Genomic DNA, 20856 nt, shown 5'->3' on the forward strand with positions numbered 1-20856 from the left:
TTGAGAAGCTTTGAATTCGTGTCAAGTTAACTGTCTGAGACGTTGGCTAAAACCAACGTGATCAATAACTGACCGTTCGGTGAGTAATAACTTTTAATGATTAAAATTCAGTCAAGTGCTCGTTTTCGTACGTATTTCGACAGCGATAATAGATGAAAGAGTGATGAAGGATTATAAAACGTAGTAATTAAGAAGGAGGGATCAATTTCCTCCGACGGTGATGTGGATACACTTGAGAGTGTCATTGAGGTCGTTTCGTTATCGTTGCCGTTGCCGTCTGCGATTACGTCAAGTAAGTTCAGTGCAATAGTTATCAGAGCAAGACTAGACACTTGGTTGGATGTGCGACGGGTGCGTGGAAGCCTCTCTTCTCTCTTCGCCAGCTTCACGCTGGCTCACCAAATGCGACGTCTAATTTTGTAACCCCAACGGTTCTCAACGTCGGTCGTATACATTCGCCTCGCCGGAATATGAATCCTCTAACGAAGTTGAAAACTAATTTCAGTTGCAGCAGTGGTCGCAAATCCTCCTTTTCTTGTCACGTACCTACACATTTCCAAATCGCGTTTCACTGCGGTAATCCGTGCGTCATGTACACCCCGCGTTAATTCCTTCAACGACACGGCGAAAAATACGTTCGTGCTTTCGCTTTTCGTCCATTATTCCAGGGATCGTACTTCCCGAAGGCGAACATTAATGACGTTGCAGCAATGCAACGTCACGAGAATTTCGAAATACACTTCTTCTAGTGTTTGATGTTTGAAGATTCATTGAGACAGTCTGCATCAGAAGGTTGAAAATGGTAAGAAACCGTTTACAATGTTTTTCAAGTTACAGAACGCGTAACTCTTTTTCCTTTTTTCAAAGTGCCTCTTTCACTCGGAAGCATCGGAACATTCAACTGTTTGCTTTCTTGTCACAGTAGTTTCAGTCTTACGCTTTTACTACAGCTTTATTGAAATATCCAGCACGGTATTTTGTACCTCGTTCCCAAAGCTTTCACCTTATATTTGAAGCTCAGACGTAAACAGCTTATATAACAGGTATTCGATCTTGATTCTGCAAATTTTTGTTTTACTGATATTAAAATTGACGTAGAAATTTCTGTCCATCGGATAATCTTCACGAACAGCCGAATCACGCGTAGTTTTTTGAAAAAGAAAAAGTCACCACTTGAACCCCCAAGACAAGACTGTCCATGCCACAGACATTTGTTAGTTTCAACGAAAATGCTTGTCGGCGAAGAATATTTTTGCTACTTTCGGGCATTTGTCTATACGTTACGCGTAGGTGCCTACCTACAAGCTGATGCCTTCCCCTCGATCTTTGGAATCTTACGGATAATGGGTTTCACTTAGGATCGCGCAGAAGTATTTCGTGAGAGACGCAGTCAAGAAGGAGGAGAAGGAGAACGAGAAGAAACCCCCCTCCTCACCATTCAACCGGCAAAGGCATTAACACGGCGAGGCTAACCCAAAAGAAAACCATTAACGACGAGACCGAATTGAAGAAAAACAGAAGGGGAAAGAGAGACTTTCTTCTTTCCCGTCTAGTTTCCTCGTCTCCTCCCTTCGTGGTCCTTTTCACTTTCTCTCCTCCCCCTTCGACCCCTTCTCTCTCTCTCTCTCTATCTCTCTCACCACTCGAATTCATCCGTTGTTTCCATTACAAGATAAATCGTTCGGACTCCAGTTCTTCGTGCAGTCGAAGTTGCCATTAAGAATCCATTTTCCGACTGGTCAATGAGCTTTTGATAATTGATACTATTCCGGGAACGCAGAGCCGCAAAACAGGAGCGAAAAATATTTTCATCGACAATATGACGAATCCGCGAATTGATTTCTTTTTTCTTTTGTTAATTTTTTGTTGTTTATGTTTTTTTTTATTTTTTGTTATTTTTGTGTCTGCGCAAACTCCGGTTTCACTTCTCCCTAGTCGCACGCGTGGAAGCTTGCGTACTTTAGTCACGCATAATTGCGACTGAATTGAATTACTGAACGCATATATGAAAGCGTCGAGTGAAATTCCGATGGCCAAGTGACGCCGGCCATTTGATGTGGCATCGATGCAGGTAATTTGATATCACGTTAATCCCGTAACATCCGAGGCTTCGATATCAAGTGTCAGATTCGAGAACCGCCACTGTGACCCTTTGGGTAATTCTGAGAAGCTCTCTGACAATCAGCTCCAATGATCACTGCAATTGGCTATGTAGAATTATCCTACGTAAAATTGAGACTTTACAAAGTCTCGGTTTAATGTTTCAACTGGCATCGAAGAAATAAATAATGATTTGAACGATATTTACCTTATTTAATTCATCGATGTAACAAAAAGGGTTAGATGGAGTAGTCGAAAGTTCTAAGGTTTTTAAATTTTAGCAGATCAAAAACGATTTAATTTTACGTACCGTTTAAAAAAATTTCATTCGAAACTATGTGACAGTAAAATATGACTAACATAGTTTTTTTAAATTCAAATCTCGCGTGAGAAAAATTCTATGAACCACTTGAATTGAATTGTTAAAATCGATAAATGATATCCGGAACTCCAAGATGTATCGAAATTTTGAAACTAATAAAAATTGAGTGAAAGTCTTATACACAACCAGAGAATTTTTTTACACGATGTCGATCTCACGTGGATTTGTGTAAAATTTTCATCAATTAACGTAGCATTAAAGCAAAATTTATTTGTGTCGTTTTAAATTCGTGCAGATTTTTCGATGAATTTGAGTCGGAAATGCTCAAACATTTTTAACAATCTATACACGAATATTTGGTCCGAAGACGCGTAATTACGAAACTGGCTACAAAAAATTTAAGAAATCCGGTTCTCTCTATTCCTCAAGTGATTGGTTCCGCAGACTGAAAACTGAAATAAACCGCAGCTTATCGAATATCACACGACTCTTGAGACCACATTTCTTTACATACTAAAAACGTTAGATCAGCGACGTTTTTGACGCCTAGAAAACTCGCCAGGTTTATATTATACTACGATGAATCGAGAAATTGTCGTTGGAAGAAACAGACAGAAAATAGAAGATAAAAAAAAACTATCTAAAGAAATGACAAGAAGGAAATAAAAAAAAAAAAAAAATACGAGACACGAACAGCGTCTGGCGCTTACATTGTGTAATATTCTTGTATTTCATTTTATTCTTCTTCAGTGATTCACTTTCTTTTCGGATATGCGAGAGACATCGTCAGATTTTAGTGAGTAGCGAAGCTTTCGTTAGTCTCTTGACACCGTCTCCGCGTCTTGGGAATTTTTTACCCCACGTCTCTGCGGAGCTTTCTTCAATCGCAATTCAGTTTCTTGCGATCCAGCCGTTGAGACTTTCTTGATGAAAATCACCGCGTTGAATACTGTGACAGTGCCGCACTGGTTGCAGCAGAATTTCCATCGCTGTATCACTAATTGACATTCAACATAACCGAGTTAACTCTTCGAAGTAATTTTTTATACGCTTTTTATTGCCGACAGAAAATTTCGTCGAATCTCAAATAGAAATTTCTTGAAACTTCCAAGTTTTTTAGAATAGAGAGTTTCGGTTATGATCGTCGGAAGAATGATCAAAAATAGAGAAAAAAGCAAAATCGGCCTGTTTCTTCGGATCCGCGAAGAGTTAAATTCTTTTTCGGAGATTTCGTTCTTGGATAAAAATCCTTGGATGTATGTAGTAAAAATTGGATATCCAAGTATAACGGCGGGCTTGAAAGCTGGACGGAATTTTACTGCACGGACTGCAATTATGCTGAAAAATAATTTCCCTTATCATAGTTTCCGGCTTCTTCTTTCAGTCGCTATCGAATTCCAAAGTGATATCCACCGAACCGGAATTTCCATGGGGATTGAAAAGCCTGTTCCTCCTGACAATGTCGCTGCTGGCGTTTCTCCTTGACAGAATTTGGCGCGGACGAAAAATCCCCTCGGGATATATTCCTGCGGAGGGGAAAAATTAATTTCATCGACACACATCGGCTTCCTTACTAGGATCGGATCGCGGTCGAGGAGAGTTCTGTTATTCCTTCTGTTTCCTCGCACCCTCTTATTCCGGGCCGGATTCCCGTTCTCGTGATCCTAAACGTCGCAACGACGTATCATCGATCTATGCGGCTCTTGAGACAACGGCTCGCCGCGTCTGCTCGAAACCCTTCAAGTCTCCTTTTTTCTCTCATTTATCCGTTACCTTTTCCTTTTCCTTTTCCTTGGCCTCGAGACCAAGCTTGACTCCAGCTGATGATACCCACACCCAGTGAAACAGAAGCTCTCTTTCCTTCTCTCTTTCTTGCTCTCAATTTTCTTCTTCCCTCTCCGGCAGTTGTCGCGGAATGCGTTGGGTTCGTGAACTTGATCTGTCCCTCCGCTTTACTCTTTAAAGAATCTTGCATGTGCGCGGGAAAGAAGAACACGGTCCCAGTTGAAGAGACGCGGTAGTTTCTAATTTGGTGCGGTGGCAAAAATCGACACTCCGTCTAGACTGCCGCCACTCCTCTGACGGTGCGGGCTCTATTTATAATATTCCACTTCGTTGATGCCGTCGCTCCTTTCCTCCTTTCCGTCTCCTTTTCATCTTTTTACGTTTCTCAAGTCGACGAGGTTATACGGGAAAAGACCACGCGCGGAGGAATCGAGAAAACCTCCGATTAGGTTCCCTCCTTTTCACCAGCTCCGCCACGTTTCCTTCTTTATATGCCGGCGCGACTAACTGCGAGACTTTGGCAATATCAACCCAACGATAAATAACGATATTGCAGACCGTCGGTCCGCCGGAAAATTTGACAACAAAGCAGGCGGCAAAACCGCGATGAAAATTGTACGTATAAATCAGTTGAAATTCGAGGTTTTTTTCACCCCCGAATCGCGGCGTCAAACTTCCGAATATCCCTTCGCAAATTTTCACTCCTCCCTTCTCGCCACGGCAAATAAAGTCTTCGGATGTGCCTCCCTGCATCCCGTAACAAACGCAACTTGGCTGTAACGTTTCAATTTTTCCATCCAGAGCACGTTTCGACTTCTAAATAATTGGCAAAGGTTTTTCGAAAGAGATACCAATTACCTTTGTCGAATTTCTTGACCTCAAATAACGAAAATCAACGGAATCAATATCGCGTGAGAACAACTCGCGTCACATTTATAGCCGTCATACTAAATGGAAGTTATGGCATATATCGTAGTCCAATTTTGGTTACGCATTCGGAATACTTTTCGCCGTGCACGCAATCGGCTCTATAAAACTGCGAAACCTAAACCGCACGGTTACGACGCCTCACCCTATTGACAATCGATCCTGAACTTTATTGTATTCGATTGAAGTTTCACACCCCCTAAGGCCTGAACGAAAGGGCGGGCTGCGTGTTTCAAGCCTCCTTGAGCACACAATACTACGCGCATAAAAATCCGAACCATCGCGAGTGTGCGTCTTGTGTGTGTGGGGAGGAGGTCTTGAAGGTAAATATTTTACGAAGCTTGATTCTCACGCAAAAAGTGTAACGAAGCTGGAGAGCAAATTTAATTTTCACCTTTCAATGCCAAATAATTTACGCGCAGCTTGGAAAACTGATAGTTTTTAACTTGTTCAGTTTTCAGCGAATAATTCGTGAAAGGTATGAGAAAGAATTGAATTATCAAAGTATTTTTTCATACCAAATTGAAGGGTTTTTCGTACCGAGTCAAGGCTGCTAAAATGTGTGATATTTTTATTTTTGTAATGCAACTGTACAAGAAATACCTACTCTAATATTCTCTATATTGAAGAAAATTGAATTGATGGAAAAATGTAAGCCTGTAGAATTTTATAGCTGTAATGAAAAAATTAATGTCTCAATATCGATTAATGAAGCTATAAATGCATAGATCTATACTTCCCTGGCTTTGGTCCAATTGAGAGGTAATAAGAAAAATACGTTTTCTTCACAACTGGCCAACTATATCTGAGGAAAATTAGGTACTTCGTACGCGTAATTTTACGGGAGAAATTCTTCGGTGATGTACGCGTTAAACGATGATCATTTCACATGGTTCATTCAGCGAAACAGTTTTCACTGGTCTAACTATATAGGCAGTAAAGTTTGAAAACGCGACGTCAACGCGTTGAACCAATATCACAACGAAAAATGAAAACTGGACGTAAAACTTTTATAGCATATAGGCGACATGAAATCGTTGTTTGAAAAAGATGAAAAAAATACGTGGACCGAGTGGCGTCGGTAAACCTGCACCTGATCACTCATCAAATAGGATCTGAGACTTCGATCTATCCATCTATAAGTGTAAAAACAACGTGCAGCTGCGTAAGGCTCTAAAAATGGTCACACAATTCAAACTAGCGTTTTTAAGTCATCCGGTTACTTAAACAATCATCGGTTGAACAAATTTTTCACACGTTATTCACACGAATAATTGAATACTGGCAGATCTACCAAATATTTGTAAAAGATCCAACGCCAAATTTTTTATTTTCATGATGTTTTGATATCTTATACTATTTAAAAGAATGCAACAACCCTGCAAGTTTCAGACATTACGGCTTGTGAGAAATCTAATGATCAGTTTTTTAACTTCGAACAGATTCATTCTTACATTAGAATATTTATCGTATCCTTATTAGGGAAAAGAATATGATGCAAGTTGTTTTTGATGAAGAAAAGTGTGATTTGTTTCTACTATGTAATACGTTTTGAGTGGATCCTCAATAACCATGAAAAATACACGAAAAACTGCTCGAGAATCAATCTAGATAAAGTAAAGAGTTTCAACGATGTGTTTTTCCAAAACGATAAGAGTAAGAAATCCGGTAAAAATTGGTGAAATATCAAATTCTGGCTCGGATTGTTTACAGATAAACGTTAGTTCTGCCCATGTGTTATCGCAAAAATTTATCTAGTAGAAAGATTCACTAGTTGAAGTGAAAAAGGAAGTAGAGTACAGGAGAGGAAGTTCTTTGGGAAAAGAACTTTCGCCAAGCGAAAAAAAATTATGACAAGTAATAGAATGTACCTAATACAGAGAGGCGCGCGTACAGTGGTCTGCAATTCACTCGAGGTTGATAAATAATTGATGAAAGTCTTTGAGCTTTTGAAAGCTTTATAAGACTGTCTTTTTTCACGGGGCGGGAGGAAAAGCGGTCAACTTGTAAAGGTCATCCGGTCCGACGGGTCCATCGTATGAGCTGAATAGATGCTCGGTGGGGAATTTATGTTATGAATTATATAACGCCACTTCAACTCGAGTAGTTTAGGGTTTTGAACCCGTTCCCTCAGCCTCGTGTCTCGCTATTTCCTCTTTAAGCCACTCCGCGGCAGCATTTCGCCGCAGGACTTTGCATCCGCTCCTTTTGAGTTGAAAATTTAGGTGGTCAAAAATCGCGACGAATTTAATATTTTCCAGCAAAAGAAAAGCTCGCGTTCTTTCAACGGGAAACGAGATGCGACGGATGGATAGAAGAGAAGAAAACGGGAAGTGATTAGATAGCGAATGACTTGTTCTGTTTAGTCTGTTCTATTCCAGTCGTTAACGGATTTGGTTACCAAGGAAAAGAAAAATCAACGAATTTGGGTTGAGATCAATTGTTGTCTTAAAATAAAGAAAGGAGTTCACGGCTAAACACTAATCGTAACACAAAAAGCTGAATGACTGAGATTTAAATTTGATAAATATGACCGAGCAGCTACTTTTACCAAAACTGTCTTTTTATTGTTTTTCTTGGCAGTATCGTTGCTATTGTTATTATTATCATTATTTCAAACGATTCAGGATCATCGACCCATCTGCTTCTTGATTCTCACAGAAAATCTTTAAACTGAACGGTTGTAAAAGTACGTCATTGTTTTCAAGTAAAAAAAATATTTATATCAGTAGGCGCCCATGACTATATAGTTGTGAAATATCGAGTTCAATCAACCCGCGTTCAACTTCTCTGCTAAAATTATTCGGTCGAACGATGCTGACCGTGGACGGAATAAGATGCGGACTGGTTATATATTTTTAATACGCTTCTCGGCTCGATGATACTAAAATTGCGAATTATATCTTCGATTTATATCATCATCTTCACAAACTGTTTTCACCTACCAGGTCAATTTTAACTCCGTACCAAATGGTTTATAGGGTTTTTCAGTCGCATTGTTCGTTCACTTTTGCTACTTTTCTTGTCCTTCGGACTGTCACTTTGCGATGGCCGAGTTACATGGAGAAGAGAAATAGTTTCGATTCTCATCGATAAGGTCAAGTTATACACTAACAGTTTTTCCATGCTGCTCCACATTGGTGTAATTATTATCGGATGTTGAAATCCTTGAAGAATATCGTTGATGATACCACGGATGTGCCAAGTAAGGATGGTACACCAACTTGACGCATTTCGAGATTGCGCAAATCGAAATTTCCTGGCATTTCTATCGACTAGGTCCGACGTCTAGAATCTCCAACTTACGTACGGATTTCGAGGTGGCAGCTTCTCGAACTTGGCAAATCTTGTTTCTCGGCATCGCGTATTGGTGCACGAAATTGACGTATTCCTGCAGCGTGAGATGTGCGCTGGCATGAGAAATCCATGCATATCGTACTTGTGACGAAAAAGCAACAACGAAATGTGCCACGTGTAAGACGGGGAGTTGATTCATGGCGAGAAAAACATGGCAACAACTAAACGAGGGCGGGGAGAAGAAAAAGTCGCCAAAGCATTAATTCATAAGGTTATTTTTCATTCCGAATTACGCTGTTTTAAGCCGGCGCGTCGAGCTTTTCCTCATTTAACAATTTAAAAAGTTCTTCGTTCTTCGGGGAAACGGCGATTCGGTCACGTTTTAATTATTTCTGTAAAGAACTTGTCATATCAGATTGACGATAAAATTCCGTTATCAATTAAACCAAGCGACCGTGATCTGAGATGATCTCGCAATCAAACTTAAACTCTTCGATTGGCTGGCGTGCTGGCGAACAAAATTGAAAGCAAACCCGGAAATAGAGACAGCTTCTGTTTAAATCATGTTTCGGTTCCGTACGAACAAACATCTACCGAGTGACGAAGAATCCCGCACAATGATCCAATCGAAAATGTTCACAGTTTGCTTTTGTATACTTCATAATAAACGATAGCGTTTCAACTTTTTCTTATCAATACAACAACGTTTGTAACGACGTATCGACGTGAGTTATTTTTTTTTTTTTTGGAAGCTCTCCTGCAGTAACTGACCAAGAAAATTGAAACTTGTCTCAGTACTGCATATTTCGACTTTTAATGAGATTATCAATTATCAGAGCTTTTAATAGAAAATAACACATAATATCACAGAAAATAACGACACTCCAAACTTCAGCCATCAATTTCCTACTTTCCAGAGGATAACAAATTTTTGACTCTCTTGATATTTTTTGCAATTACGAAATTTGAAGCATGGATTATTCGCTGCAAAAATTCATAAAAATTATCTAACAAAATTCCAAAACAGCTTCAAATTAAGCTATAGTAATTAATATGCACGCTATACATACAATGTGTCCGTGAAATGTACGCAAGTCCCCGTTTTACAAAATATACGTAACCCGTGACGAAATGTTGGACCTAATTCGGATCTCAAGAAAATTTCGAGATTCTCCAGGTTCTCACATGAGACCTTCTTATGTAGATAAATCCTTAGTGAAAAAGACCTCGTTCGAATCTCAAAACTGCGCATAAGTCCTGCTACCGATGTTCGAGGTTGTAATGAGAACCAAAATCGGGACTCATTTGACCCTCGAAAGCCTCAGTTGCAATATTCGTGATTTGGACGTTAATTAATCCTTATGGTTTTCTTTTCTCAACTTCCGCAGATTCGAGGTTCACTTTTGATCTAAAATTTTTAAGAACTTCGAGGCCCTATTCAGTCAAAACTGAACTGTGAGGATCTGCAGGGTGTAAATGAGGCCTAAATTCAAGTCAGCATATCCGAATTACAAATCAATCGAGTGTCAAAAGGTTCAAACGATTTCTGAAATATCGGCTCGAAAAAAATAGCATACAATTGGAATAGTAACGAGGGACGATATCCATAGAACATTGTTAGATCCTAGTGGTTAAGTCACATGCTAGGTCTTAGTCCAATAGATCACGTGCTCAGGGTACTAATCGTCCATGTAGAAAAGAATTCTCGACCTTCTTAGGACGATGATGGTAATTTTTTCGGTGTCTTAGATAAAAAATAAAAAAAAAAAAATTTGTTTCGACATCACTTGATCTACAACACCGTAAAAATTATTGCCATCATTATTCCATACTCTCGTGTAGGACCTGAACGTATGTCGCTCCTTGTAGTCCAGTAAAAGTATAGGTCTGAATTAAAAATATTCGGGAGGTGGCTGCATTTTTCTGTAAAGGGGTTTTCGACCTTCGGGAAAAAAATTATTTCACAAAAATTGCCCAGATCCCGTCGATAAGAAGAATTTCTTTTTTCTGAATTTGTTAAACCGACTCCGTTTTCGACACACGAGGACATAATTCGATGTAGAATTTTGTGCTCTACACGATGGTCAAGTCACTTTTCATCTATCGATAGCTGTTTTTGAGGAAAACGCAAAAATGTCAAATTTCAAAAACAATAACGGAACGATTTCGTCGAATTGAGGTTAAGTTATTGTAGCTACAATAAAGTTTTTTTCTTCAAACAATTACCTAAATTCGACAAAATCGTCCCATTATCTAAGAAATTGAGGTCACGAGTTTCTACATATAAATTTCAAAAACGACTTCAGATCACAATTCCTAAGGACCGAAAAGCATTATACACAAAAACGCAGCCACCTCCCGAATATTTTTAATTCAGACCCAGTTTGACTCGACTGTCGCCGAATTTCTCATTTATCCGCACCCCACACAGGCTGCAATATTGTACAGAAATGATACTGAAGCTTGTTCTCTTTCTGGTTACTGTTTCCAGGCGGAGATCGAAAGTGGTGATTGCCTCTGCGCGAGCAGAGGACAGCGGACGTTACGAATGCGTGGCGGAAAGCACCGCTGGACATCGAGCCGCCCTGGCCGCCAAACTTCTAGTCACACACGCTCCAGAAACTAGTGAGTAACGACAGGAACCCTTCGTATAAAAAGCCTTGAACCCCCCCGGCAGTAAATCTGCCCCTTGAGCTGATATATTCTTTCCGAGTAATTTCATTTCCCGCATCGACCCTCGGTGTCCTGCAGGAGTTTTGTCTTCTCCGGGACTGACGGATCGATTTCACTTTCACCGATCTAATCGAGTGTCTCGATCAAACGTGCGAATGCCCGCGTCCTTAAATAGACGTCGAGCAGACGCGCTTCGACGTGATTCAACGAGGCTACAATACACCTCGGCTTCTAAATACCGAACAATCGCCTCGCTGTCCTACGCTGTTATAATATTAGATTCCAAAAGCCTGCTGATGAACTTCGAGACGTAAACGTCGCCTCCTTCGTCCTTACCGTGACGCAATGTTTAAACGGCTGCCACGTGTTTCCAAAAGTCTGTCCGTGTGTCCCCGACACGCAAGCCTCGTATCGCAAACCCAACATAGCCGAGTCTTGGTTTTACGATTCCCAGACGCGACGGAACCTCAATCAACCTCTGCAACAACACGACGCCAAAGTCACCGCCCGCCAAAATGAGCTTTTGCCTTCTTTACGCTCATTTTTCACCTCGGGCTCGTCGAGTGAAGAGAGTAGCGCAATTTCCACTGCAGCCACCTGACGCTGACGTTCATTGACCACGGTGATTTTTTTTTTTTTTTTTGTTTTTTTTTTTCTTCTTTCCCTTTCCTTTTATTTTCAACCGCCACACCGGCGAATGATGAAAATCGACTATCCCACATTGTGGTCGACAAGCTCTCATCCGGTGGGCTAATTTAATAATAACCTGTGAAATTCATACGGGCTCGTACATTTTTGCGGATAATTACCGATAGATTTTATCACACCGCTAATTTTTTTGTCACTTGCTTCACGGAAGAAAAAAAACCTGTCGGATTTACACGCGCGATTGTATTTATTTAATATGGACAGGACTTTTTTCCGTGTAGAAAGTGTAGAAAGATTTCCGTGAGAATCGACGATTAACGCAATCGACGGGATTCTTAATACAATAATATCCGTTCTTGCGATTACCGTCACGCGTGTAAGTCCGATAAGTTTTGTTTTTTTTTCTGCGTTTTCAAACTTTTCGTGGTGATTCTTAATTGCTGGCTGAGCTTTTGACTTTTTTTTAAACTCTTTCTACATGCAGTCCCGTGCGATTTAGCTATTCTTGAATATTTCATTCGACGTGAAAGCCCTTTAGAGGGTAAATACGAGTATACACGTTGAAAAATGTTGTGAATTTTAGAAATTTATGTCTTGACAAAGAATCATTTAGTTTGATTGCAATTTATTCTGATTAAAAGATTGTAGACGGAGCTCCGTTTACCTGATTTCTTTTTTCATTGCAAAGCTTCCTAATAATTGATCCCAATAAAAATACCGAGCAAATGGAACTCGGCATCCATGATTTTGAATCGAAAGAACCCTAATCGAATTGAACAATTGATTGTCGATTTATAAATGCCTAAAATCAGAACACGTACCTATACATTACGTGTAAACGCATCGGTTAATGTTGATATGTAGTCAAACACCGTTCCCGAATCCCGTGGATGTCACTATAATTGCAGAGACCAGCTGTTTATGTTTCTACGGACTGGAGAAGTTTGTGAGAAAATATATCAGCAGGTGCTCCACGTAAAGTGGAAACATTTGTAATCCTGCTGCACCTTTGCAGAACTGTCAAGGCATATATGTTACACTTTCAGTGCGATCAATTCTTTAGCTAGAAGCCGAAGCGGCAGGACCTCACCATCGCATCGGAGGACCTTTTCCACATCTAACAAACGACTGGCTTGTCGCAATTATTCCTTATTACATCTGTCGCAACCAGTTCCAAAATAAAAAGGACCTAAAATCGGTGATTACTTGATTAGCTAATGCACCGTCCTTGTTTCCGCAACAACCCTTGCGGAACTCGTCGAATATAACAGTGATCTTGGCTCTTGTCGTTGGAATGAAGTGTTGAAACACGATGTCTTCGAACAAGTGCAAGATAAGTGTATTACATTGGATGTGGACTCTTGTTTCTAACAAAAAAATTAGAACCACTGAAGAAATACGGGTGGGGGTAAAAGATTAGAAAAACCAAACATTTGAATGGTCAGAATTTCGAACACAAATAAATCGAAAACTCACAATCACGAAAGAACAAAGTGGTGAATCTTCATTAAGCCAGAAATAATGGAAATAGAATATAAAAGTGTCGAAATTTGAAGTTGTAGTATTTAGAATGCACAATAGGTGAAAATTCCGAAGGTCCGTTAGCAGAATGAGGCAAATGCGATTGCTTGCAAACACAAATAAATAACTTTCAGATGGATCATAAAGTAAAATTTTCATCTATTCGAATTCATAAATGCGAAGGATCAAGAATCAGAACGGTTAGAACTCCGAGTTGTAATCTCATAGAATGCTCGGAATATAGAATTGCAGTATATCAGAATCGTCAGAATGAAGAATCGCAATATATCAGAAGAGTCAATAACTCATATCATATTAGAAGCCAAGAGATATAAGTTTATGGTATCAAAAGTCGTATTCAATCTTTTAATGAGATAAAAATATTGCAGGAGTTTTTTGATTCTGTGTATAAAACATTTTACAAGTCAAAATATATTAGTTGGAAAGACTCAGGATGGGAAATTCCGGTGGTAAGCCATCTACACGGTTACTCTCGAAATACTGATCTTTCCGAATTGTACGATTCTTAATAACGACCCTTCTACATTCTGGATATCTGTTTTCCGCCGTTTCTAGATGATTAAGTTCCAACTTTTATTTTTATAATATTTGGAAATTTGAGAATATGAAACTTTATAACTATACTATATAACTTTATAAATATTAATACTAAATAGATTTTAGGTAAACTGCAGATTTTTATTGGGCACCATTCCGGACTTAAAATTTCTGATATTATCTGTTCTCTCATATTTGTTATTCGAGTTTATTAAATTCGGAATTCTGGCCATTCAGATTTTCGGGTTTTCTGATTTCTTACCCCCCACCCAGAAATACATTCAGAAAACTATACTAGGATCACTTGAAACCCTCCAAAAAAAGATCGCGAGGATCTGGATCAAGTTTGTTGGAGTATTTGGGCTGGCAAAGCGGTCCCAACAGTCCGATCATCGACTTTACGCAGAACCTCGATCTTGACTCTCAAGAATACCGCATTACGTGGCGTGATAGGGAAAGCCTGTAACTGTAATCCTAACTCGTCGGCAGTCTGGTGACGCGAATCGCTGTAGTGGCAGGGTGATTAATTTCCCCGTCAATGGCAGCTACGTACCAACGTGTCCCGTTGCGCATAATATGCAACATCACGTAGACGGGCGGTGATATCGGGGCATCGGCGTGGACTGAGTCAAACGGAGTCTGCGGTCGGCTGTCACCTAACGTCCTGCGAATAGGAGGTCCGACAAAGGGAAATAATTAGGACTGTGGCGGGTGGTGACGTCAAGGCTTCCCGTGCTCCCAGGGGATCTGCTGACAGGCTTCTGACGCTACTCGGAGGGTTTTCGCGCGTGTCAAGACAAGAAGTGACAATGAGCGTGTACGTGGTACACGACCACCTGCCTCCGCCTCTCCAAGGAACAATTTCTACCAGATCACAGAAAGTCCTGACGCTGCTAACGTCCGCTCAAATACCCTCAACCTAGCCGGATATCCGCTCCGAGACGTCCTGAGGTCTAACCGCAAACCCCGCCCAAGATCATTAATTATTCCATGCTGAAATGACGACAATAACCTGATGTTGAAGCGACTTGGGTACCGAGGTCGAGTGATCGCAGAGTAGGTACCGTAGGACGGAGAGTATTACGGACTCGTACCCTACCTCCCTACCTCTTTGGTTCTCTCTACTTATTCCTGGAAACATTTTTCAAATTTATTTTCGAATACTTGTGATTGTTGCCAGTGATTCTTGTTGTCAGCCGTTATATTCTTACTGCGTTGTTCTTGTGCTTATATTGAAGATCAACGGATCCTACGGTCTGAAACAAAAATTTGGAAAAGAGGCGGGAGAAAATAGTTTGAGAAATTTCGAGCAATTTCATTCGCGCCAATGATAGTGGACGTCAATAAAACGGAGCAGATTCTAGTAAAACATTTTGAATATTAACCAGCTGTGGTTCAAAAGATAATTCATTACATTTCCACTCAAATGTAGAGACCGTTAGCTTCTGGTTAGAGAAAAATTGCATTATTTTTGAAAATTTATTGACGACATCTAGCGTTTACTTAGTAAATATATAATTATGTTGATAATGGGGGTTATTGCCGATTTTGACGATATTCATTAGTTCTTTGATGGTATTGTTGAAATCATTGCTTAACGAAAGAAGACTCGACAGAAAAGATTAATCGTTGCACCGCTCGTTGGATTCGAATAGGGGAAATTACACGGAATCGAGTATTGAAAGTTATAATACTTTGAAAAGGTCGCAAAACTTCAGTCGACATCTGCTCAGCTCAGAAGTTAGGAACAGTTTAATGTCTGCAACATCGCAACAGTAGCACTGAATATTACCGAAGAAGGTTTGTTAATAATGACAAAGTTTGGCAAAACATTACCTGCAATGCAAAAGTAGGTACAGATTATCAAGCACTAAATAAGCAAAATCAAATAATATCGGCACCGGGTTATAAGGATACAGATATTACAGCCATTTGCGACTTCTAATATTCTCAGTATATCAAATTTTCGTTAATCGTTATGAAAGATCATTTCGATTTACAATCATAAAGTAGTTGCTTGTTTCTATGACACGCACTGGAGCGAAAAGCTGCATAAAAAATTTCAGGCATTAGAAAGATTTTCAAATGAAACCCGCACGAACGCAACGAATTTACGCGTCTAAAATTTCGATGAAAGAGAACGGGGCGCGGGTCAAAGGCATCGACTTTTCGACCGAGCATAAAAAGGATGAGTTTTGAATCTCCGATGTGGGCGGAATCGGGCGAGAATGCCCCATATGCGAGAGGACCGATACAGAAATGTATACATCGCTGGCGAGAGTTAAAACATCAAGTAGCGCACATGGAGAGAAGAAGAAGAGGGAAGGGAGATGAAGCTAAGAGGGAGAGAAAGACGGCGAGACGGCGCCCTGGCTGTTAGCTAAACAAACATGGCTAGGGTCCCTTGTCTGAGTATGCATTGGTCGTACTACTTGCGACGCGCATGCCGGCGCACACCACTCCCTTCATCGCCAGACAAACTAGCCACGCGCCACGGGACGCAGACGTATGATACGAGTCCACACTCCACCGCAGTGCAGATGAGATGAGATGAGATGAGATGAGATTAGATGAGATGAGAGGAGAACGGAAGAGAGGAGAGGAGAGAATATACACCTAGTTACGCGTATAGATGCGGAGGAGGAGGCGGACTGCGGCAAGACGGAAGTGAACGTAACTCGTTCCAGGGACGACTGCCAAGCGCCTAGATCCTCACAGAGCTTGCGACGCGATCTTTGATCGAACCGAACAAAGCGATTCCCGGGTTTTAAGGGGGATAGACTGACGATACAAAGGGGCGGGGTTGAAGTTACGAATTTTAAAAGTTCCGAAAGCGCCTAATACCGAACTATTTGGTGGCGAAACCTGAAGTAAAGAAATCGAACTGTTACGAATTAACAAAGTGTCGAATGGTCGGAAACTTGACGGCTAAACTTTCCAACTGCGGGATTCGGAAAAATTCAAGTTTTGATAGAGTGAGATTCCGAAAATTAAATTATAGTCGCACGGCGTGTGGGTGCAAAAAATCAGATAAATTGAAAATCAGAATGAGCAGTATCCGGAACATAAGAATATCGAAAATCTGAAGCAGAGAAAGATAAAAGTGGTGAAATTTTGCCAAGCCAGAAATTCAAAGAACTGGAAATCTTCGATCCTTCGGAATTTGGAAGTATCGGATTTTTGAATTTCTTCGTTTTAGGACTTTCGGAACTTTGACTAGTCGGAGTTATGCCCTCTCGGCATTTTGTCTTTTTGGGATTTTCCCACGGTTTTGGACCATTTCAGACTTTGATGTTTCATCAAAGTTTGATTTCTTTACTTTAAGCTTCGCCACTAAAACATTCGAAATTCACCGCTTTCTGAACTTTTCAAATTTGGAATTTCAATCCCGCCCCGATACAAATTGATGCAATTTTTGTTATTCGAATCACGTGATCTTGAGACGAATGGTGTGACGGGTTAGTTTGATAAATTAGTAAAATGTACAGAGATTGCACGAAGGTTGAAAAAAATTGGCCTCGATATTAGTCGAAAAGTACCCGAAAAAGTGTTCTTCGTGGAATTTCTTAATTCTGTGATTTGCTGAAGTGTATCAAAAGACATTGTAACGCATTTTTACAGGTGCTAATTCAACGGTTTGAGGGGTAAAAACTTACCCTTAGGGATTGCATCCGTTGATTGTTGAGGGTAAACTTTAGGGGTGGCTTCTACCCGTTTAATGGCCCAGCGGGCATGTAAAAATACGTGCCTTGTATTTTTTTCACTTACTAAAACGTATTACAACTGAAAAAATCAGTGAAATATACCTCGGATACTTTCCTTGCCAGTGTCTCGAGGGGACATATCAGTGACGCTCTAAACTTTTTCGATACACGTGAAATTTTAAAGAGGTCCGACACCCGGGAAATATCTTTGCTCCTGCAATTTAGTCGGTTCAAAAGAAGGTTCAATCCAAGCACGCCGGAAAATGTCGCCAACCAAAAAGTCAACATTATACAGTCGAGAAGATCAATTTCACTAATGGGCTAGGATGGTAAAAAAGAAAATTAATCACCAAAAAATGGTAACGAAATTCTCAAAATAGTCAGAGCATGTATAACAAGTATCAAATTTTTTTTTTTTTTTTATGCCACAGTGTTCTGCTGAAAAAACAAAACCGCTTCAATCCACAACATTTGATTTCAGTGTACATACAAACGTGACTGATTCATTCTTAACTTATCATCAGTCATCTAAAGTCAGTTTTCAAAATCTAAAACCAGGCAAAAACGTGAAACGCAATACTTGTAACTAAAATAAGATGAAAACGATTTACTTCTAACGGTTCCGTCGACAAAGTCCGATGCACATTTTATTTATTCAGTCGTTTATTTTCAAGTATCCTGCATTTTATCTAACGAAATAAAACTCGGGATGGCATTTTCCTATCGAGCGAAAAGTGATACGTTTTTAATGGAAAAAAATGACAAACGTGCCATGTGTTCAAGCCTTTGTTGTTACGGTGAACTGATAGGAAAGTGTATCGACTCTTAGGAACCATGTCGGCCTGTTCGGGGGTCGGCATTAAATCGCTGCATGCACAATAGCGAGGTGTCATCGAACCGGTAATAAATATTTTCATTTTACCTATATTCTGATATTTTTCAGGATCCCTCTCTCGACTTCGAGATATCCAGATGCTCGCTTGCCAAAATTTTAAATTCCACCCCCGCTCGATCGCTCCGGTTACATACTCCGAATAAATTATTTCCACTATACAGCTCCATCGAATCGTCAGATCACGTCAGAGTTACAGCGTCACGTGACTTGACTGCTCTGCCTGCGGAGCGTAATGTCGGCATGAAACGGAAACAAAGGAAAAGTAACGGAAAAAGAGGAAATAAGCTCACTCCGTTCTTGTACATATTCGTTGTGATGTAGAAAGAGCCGAATCAAATATTAGATTAATCTAATCGGATCGCTCGTGCTTTGTAAACTTTGTACATTATTCAGAAATCACTGAAGCACAAGGAATCTTAAATTTCTAAGAAATGGGGATTACGATTGGTCAAAGAGTCACTGCAACTTTAACGCATATTCAGATCACTCGATATAACATTATACATATACCGACAATTAGTTACAGACGGTACGAAAAACGTCAAGCTCGAAGTCTCTGACTGACGAAAGACGACCATTTTTACCCTTGTCAAATTTATCCAAGGATTTATCGTTCGTTTAGCAAAGTCAAGAGAGATACTTTTAAAAATGAAATTTGAGGAAATAACGAATATTGCGAAATATTTCCACCCCTTGAACCGAGACTGAAAATTGATTGGGTCCGTGTTCGGTGTGTACTCCAACTGTTAAAATACTGTGCCGGTGAACGTTGTGTAATTCCGTTTGTAGTCGACACGTGATTAACCGAAATTCTCAAAGCCAGAAACACAACGAGGCATGAACCTCGTGCGTAGAATATTTGCGAGGGACGTGACACGGTCAACTCCGCATTCCGTGTGTGCTTTTTCCACGCGTCACTGGGCTGCTAAATACACCCGAAACTGCCCGTTTCTCACGGTTGTCTAAAAATCTAAACCGAATCGTAAAGAACGAGTAAAACGGTTATCCTCGCTGTGATGTGGCAGAGATGAAAAAGCATAATCGAAATTTCAGAGCGAACGATATATTCAGCTTCTAAGTTTCGTTTACTTTCCCTACGCATAGATAAATGGCTCCTGCAAACTCGTTTTCACTTTAAACCGTGCTTGCGTACGCATTTGTTGAAAAAAACTTGTTCAACCTTATCATTTGTTACACTTTATACATACTAACTGGAGCAAAATAATGTATTCAAATATTCGTTACATAAATTTCAGAAGCTTGCCAACTGTTGTGGGACCATTTAGGAGTTAAAAATAGTAATTTCAAGAATAATTGCTCTTCAAGTTTTCTCCAAAGTGATTAATGTCGCAGTGTTGCGATATTCAGTTTCTTCGGTCTTTTGTAATCTTCTGTTCAAGTTTTTCCGTCGAAATCTGGAATCTGATTCATATTTTTTTTCAGCGGACCAAGCTTAAAGGGATGCTAATATGTTTACTTTGATAATACGTACCGATTAGTGACCAAAATTTCAAAGTAACGAATGAAACGTTTCGTATACGTTCCCCTTTAACTCCGAGTAACTATAAACTAAAGCTTCTGCACGGATTTACACTCTCTCGATCATTGAGATATTTGCACCTACGCGATACGAAACTGAAATATTCAAAGAATTCATTGACGCAATTAGTTCCAATACTCGTTCCAAGTTTCCATTGAATGTCAAAAACTTCTTGTTTTTCCAAACAGTCCTAAACAAGAAACTACCGTTCGCATATTTTACGATCCACTCGCGGTTCTTGGCTGCAGATATTTCGGCTCTCTTTTCTGACTTCGAAGGCGCGGTTACGCGCAGGGTTCGAAGTCGAAAGCGCCCCAACAATGGACGACTTCGATGAATAGTTATAACGGGTCTATTCGGGGCGTGGTCGAAGGAGCATAACCTTCAGGGCAATGGAACGACGGCGATATGCGATAATCCGAAGTCTATTGGGTACGCAAAGCTCGCCGGAAGCGCCTCAGCTTTCAAGCTTTCACGCCATCCCTCGGATGATAAGTCCCTTCCTTAACCCCCGAAACCCCGATATTCCTACAGACTTTCGTCAGAGCTTTCAAGCCTCCGTGCGTCGTTCGCTTTGTGAAAACGCTACGGAATACGTAGGATGAAAACTTTTCTACTGATTAAATCATTCACCCCTTTTTTTTTTTCCTTTTTTCTATTTTCGAATAAATTATACGTTCCTTTAATAAATACTTAACAGCCAGAGGTAATAATTACATCGGTGATATGAAAAATTTGTTTTTCTTCAATTTCTTTTTCCTAAGGTTGTTAAATTTTAATTGGAACGAAGACATGCGCAAACCCACGCTCGCGCAGACATACGTATAATATGTATAATGTATACGCTTCCTGCCGCAGCTGCGATAATTACTAAGCTCCGAAAATC

The 20856-nt window shown here is 40.1% G+C and overlaps 1 protein-coding gene across 2 annotated transcripts in view; it reads left to right on the top strand.

Annotated features, from left to right (window-relative positions):
* Positions 1-20856, top strand: part of LOC107221220 (protein vein) — a 266850-nt gene that overhangs the window by 162565 nt on the left and 83429 nt on the right. For both annotated transcript variants that reach the window (XM_046735604.1, XM_046735596.1), the window contains exon 3: positions 10923-11056. In XM_046735604.1, coding sequence (XP_046591560.1) covers positions 10923-11056 — 134 coding nt within the window. The remainder of the gene's footprint in view (positions 1-10922; positions 11057-20856) is intronic.

Source organism: Neodiprion lecontei, chromosome 1 (genome assembly GCF_021901455.1).
Source record: "Neodiprion lecontei isolate iyNeoLeco1 chromosome 1, iyNeoLeco1.1, whole genome shotgun sequence".
Taxonomy (NCBI): domain Eukaryota; kingdom Metazoa; phylum Arthropoda; class Insecta; order Hymenoptera; family Diprionidae; genus Neodiprion; species Neodiprion lecontei.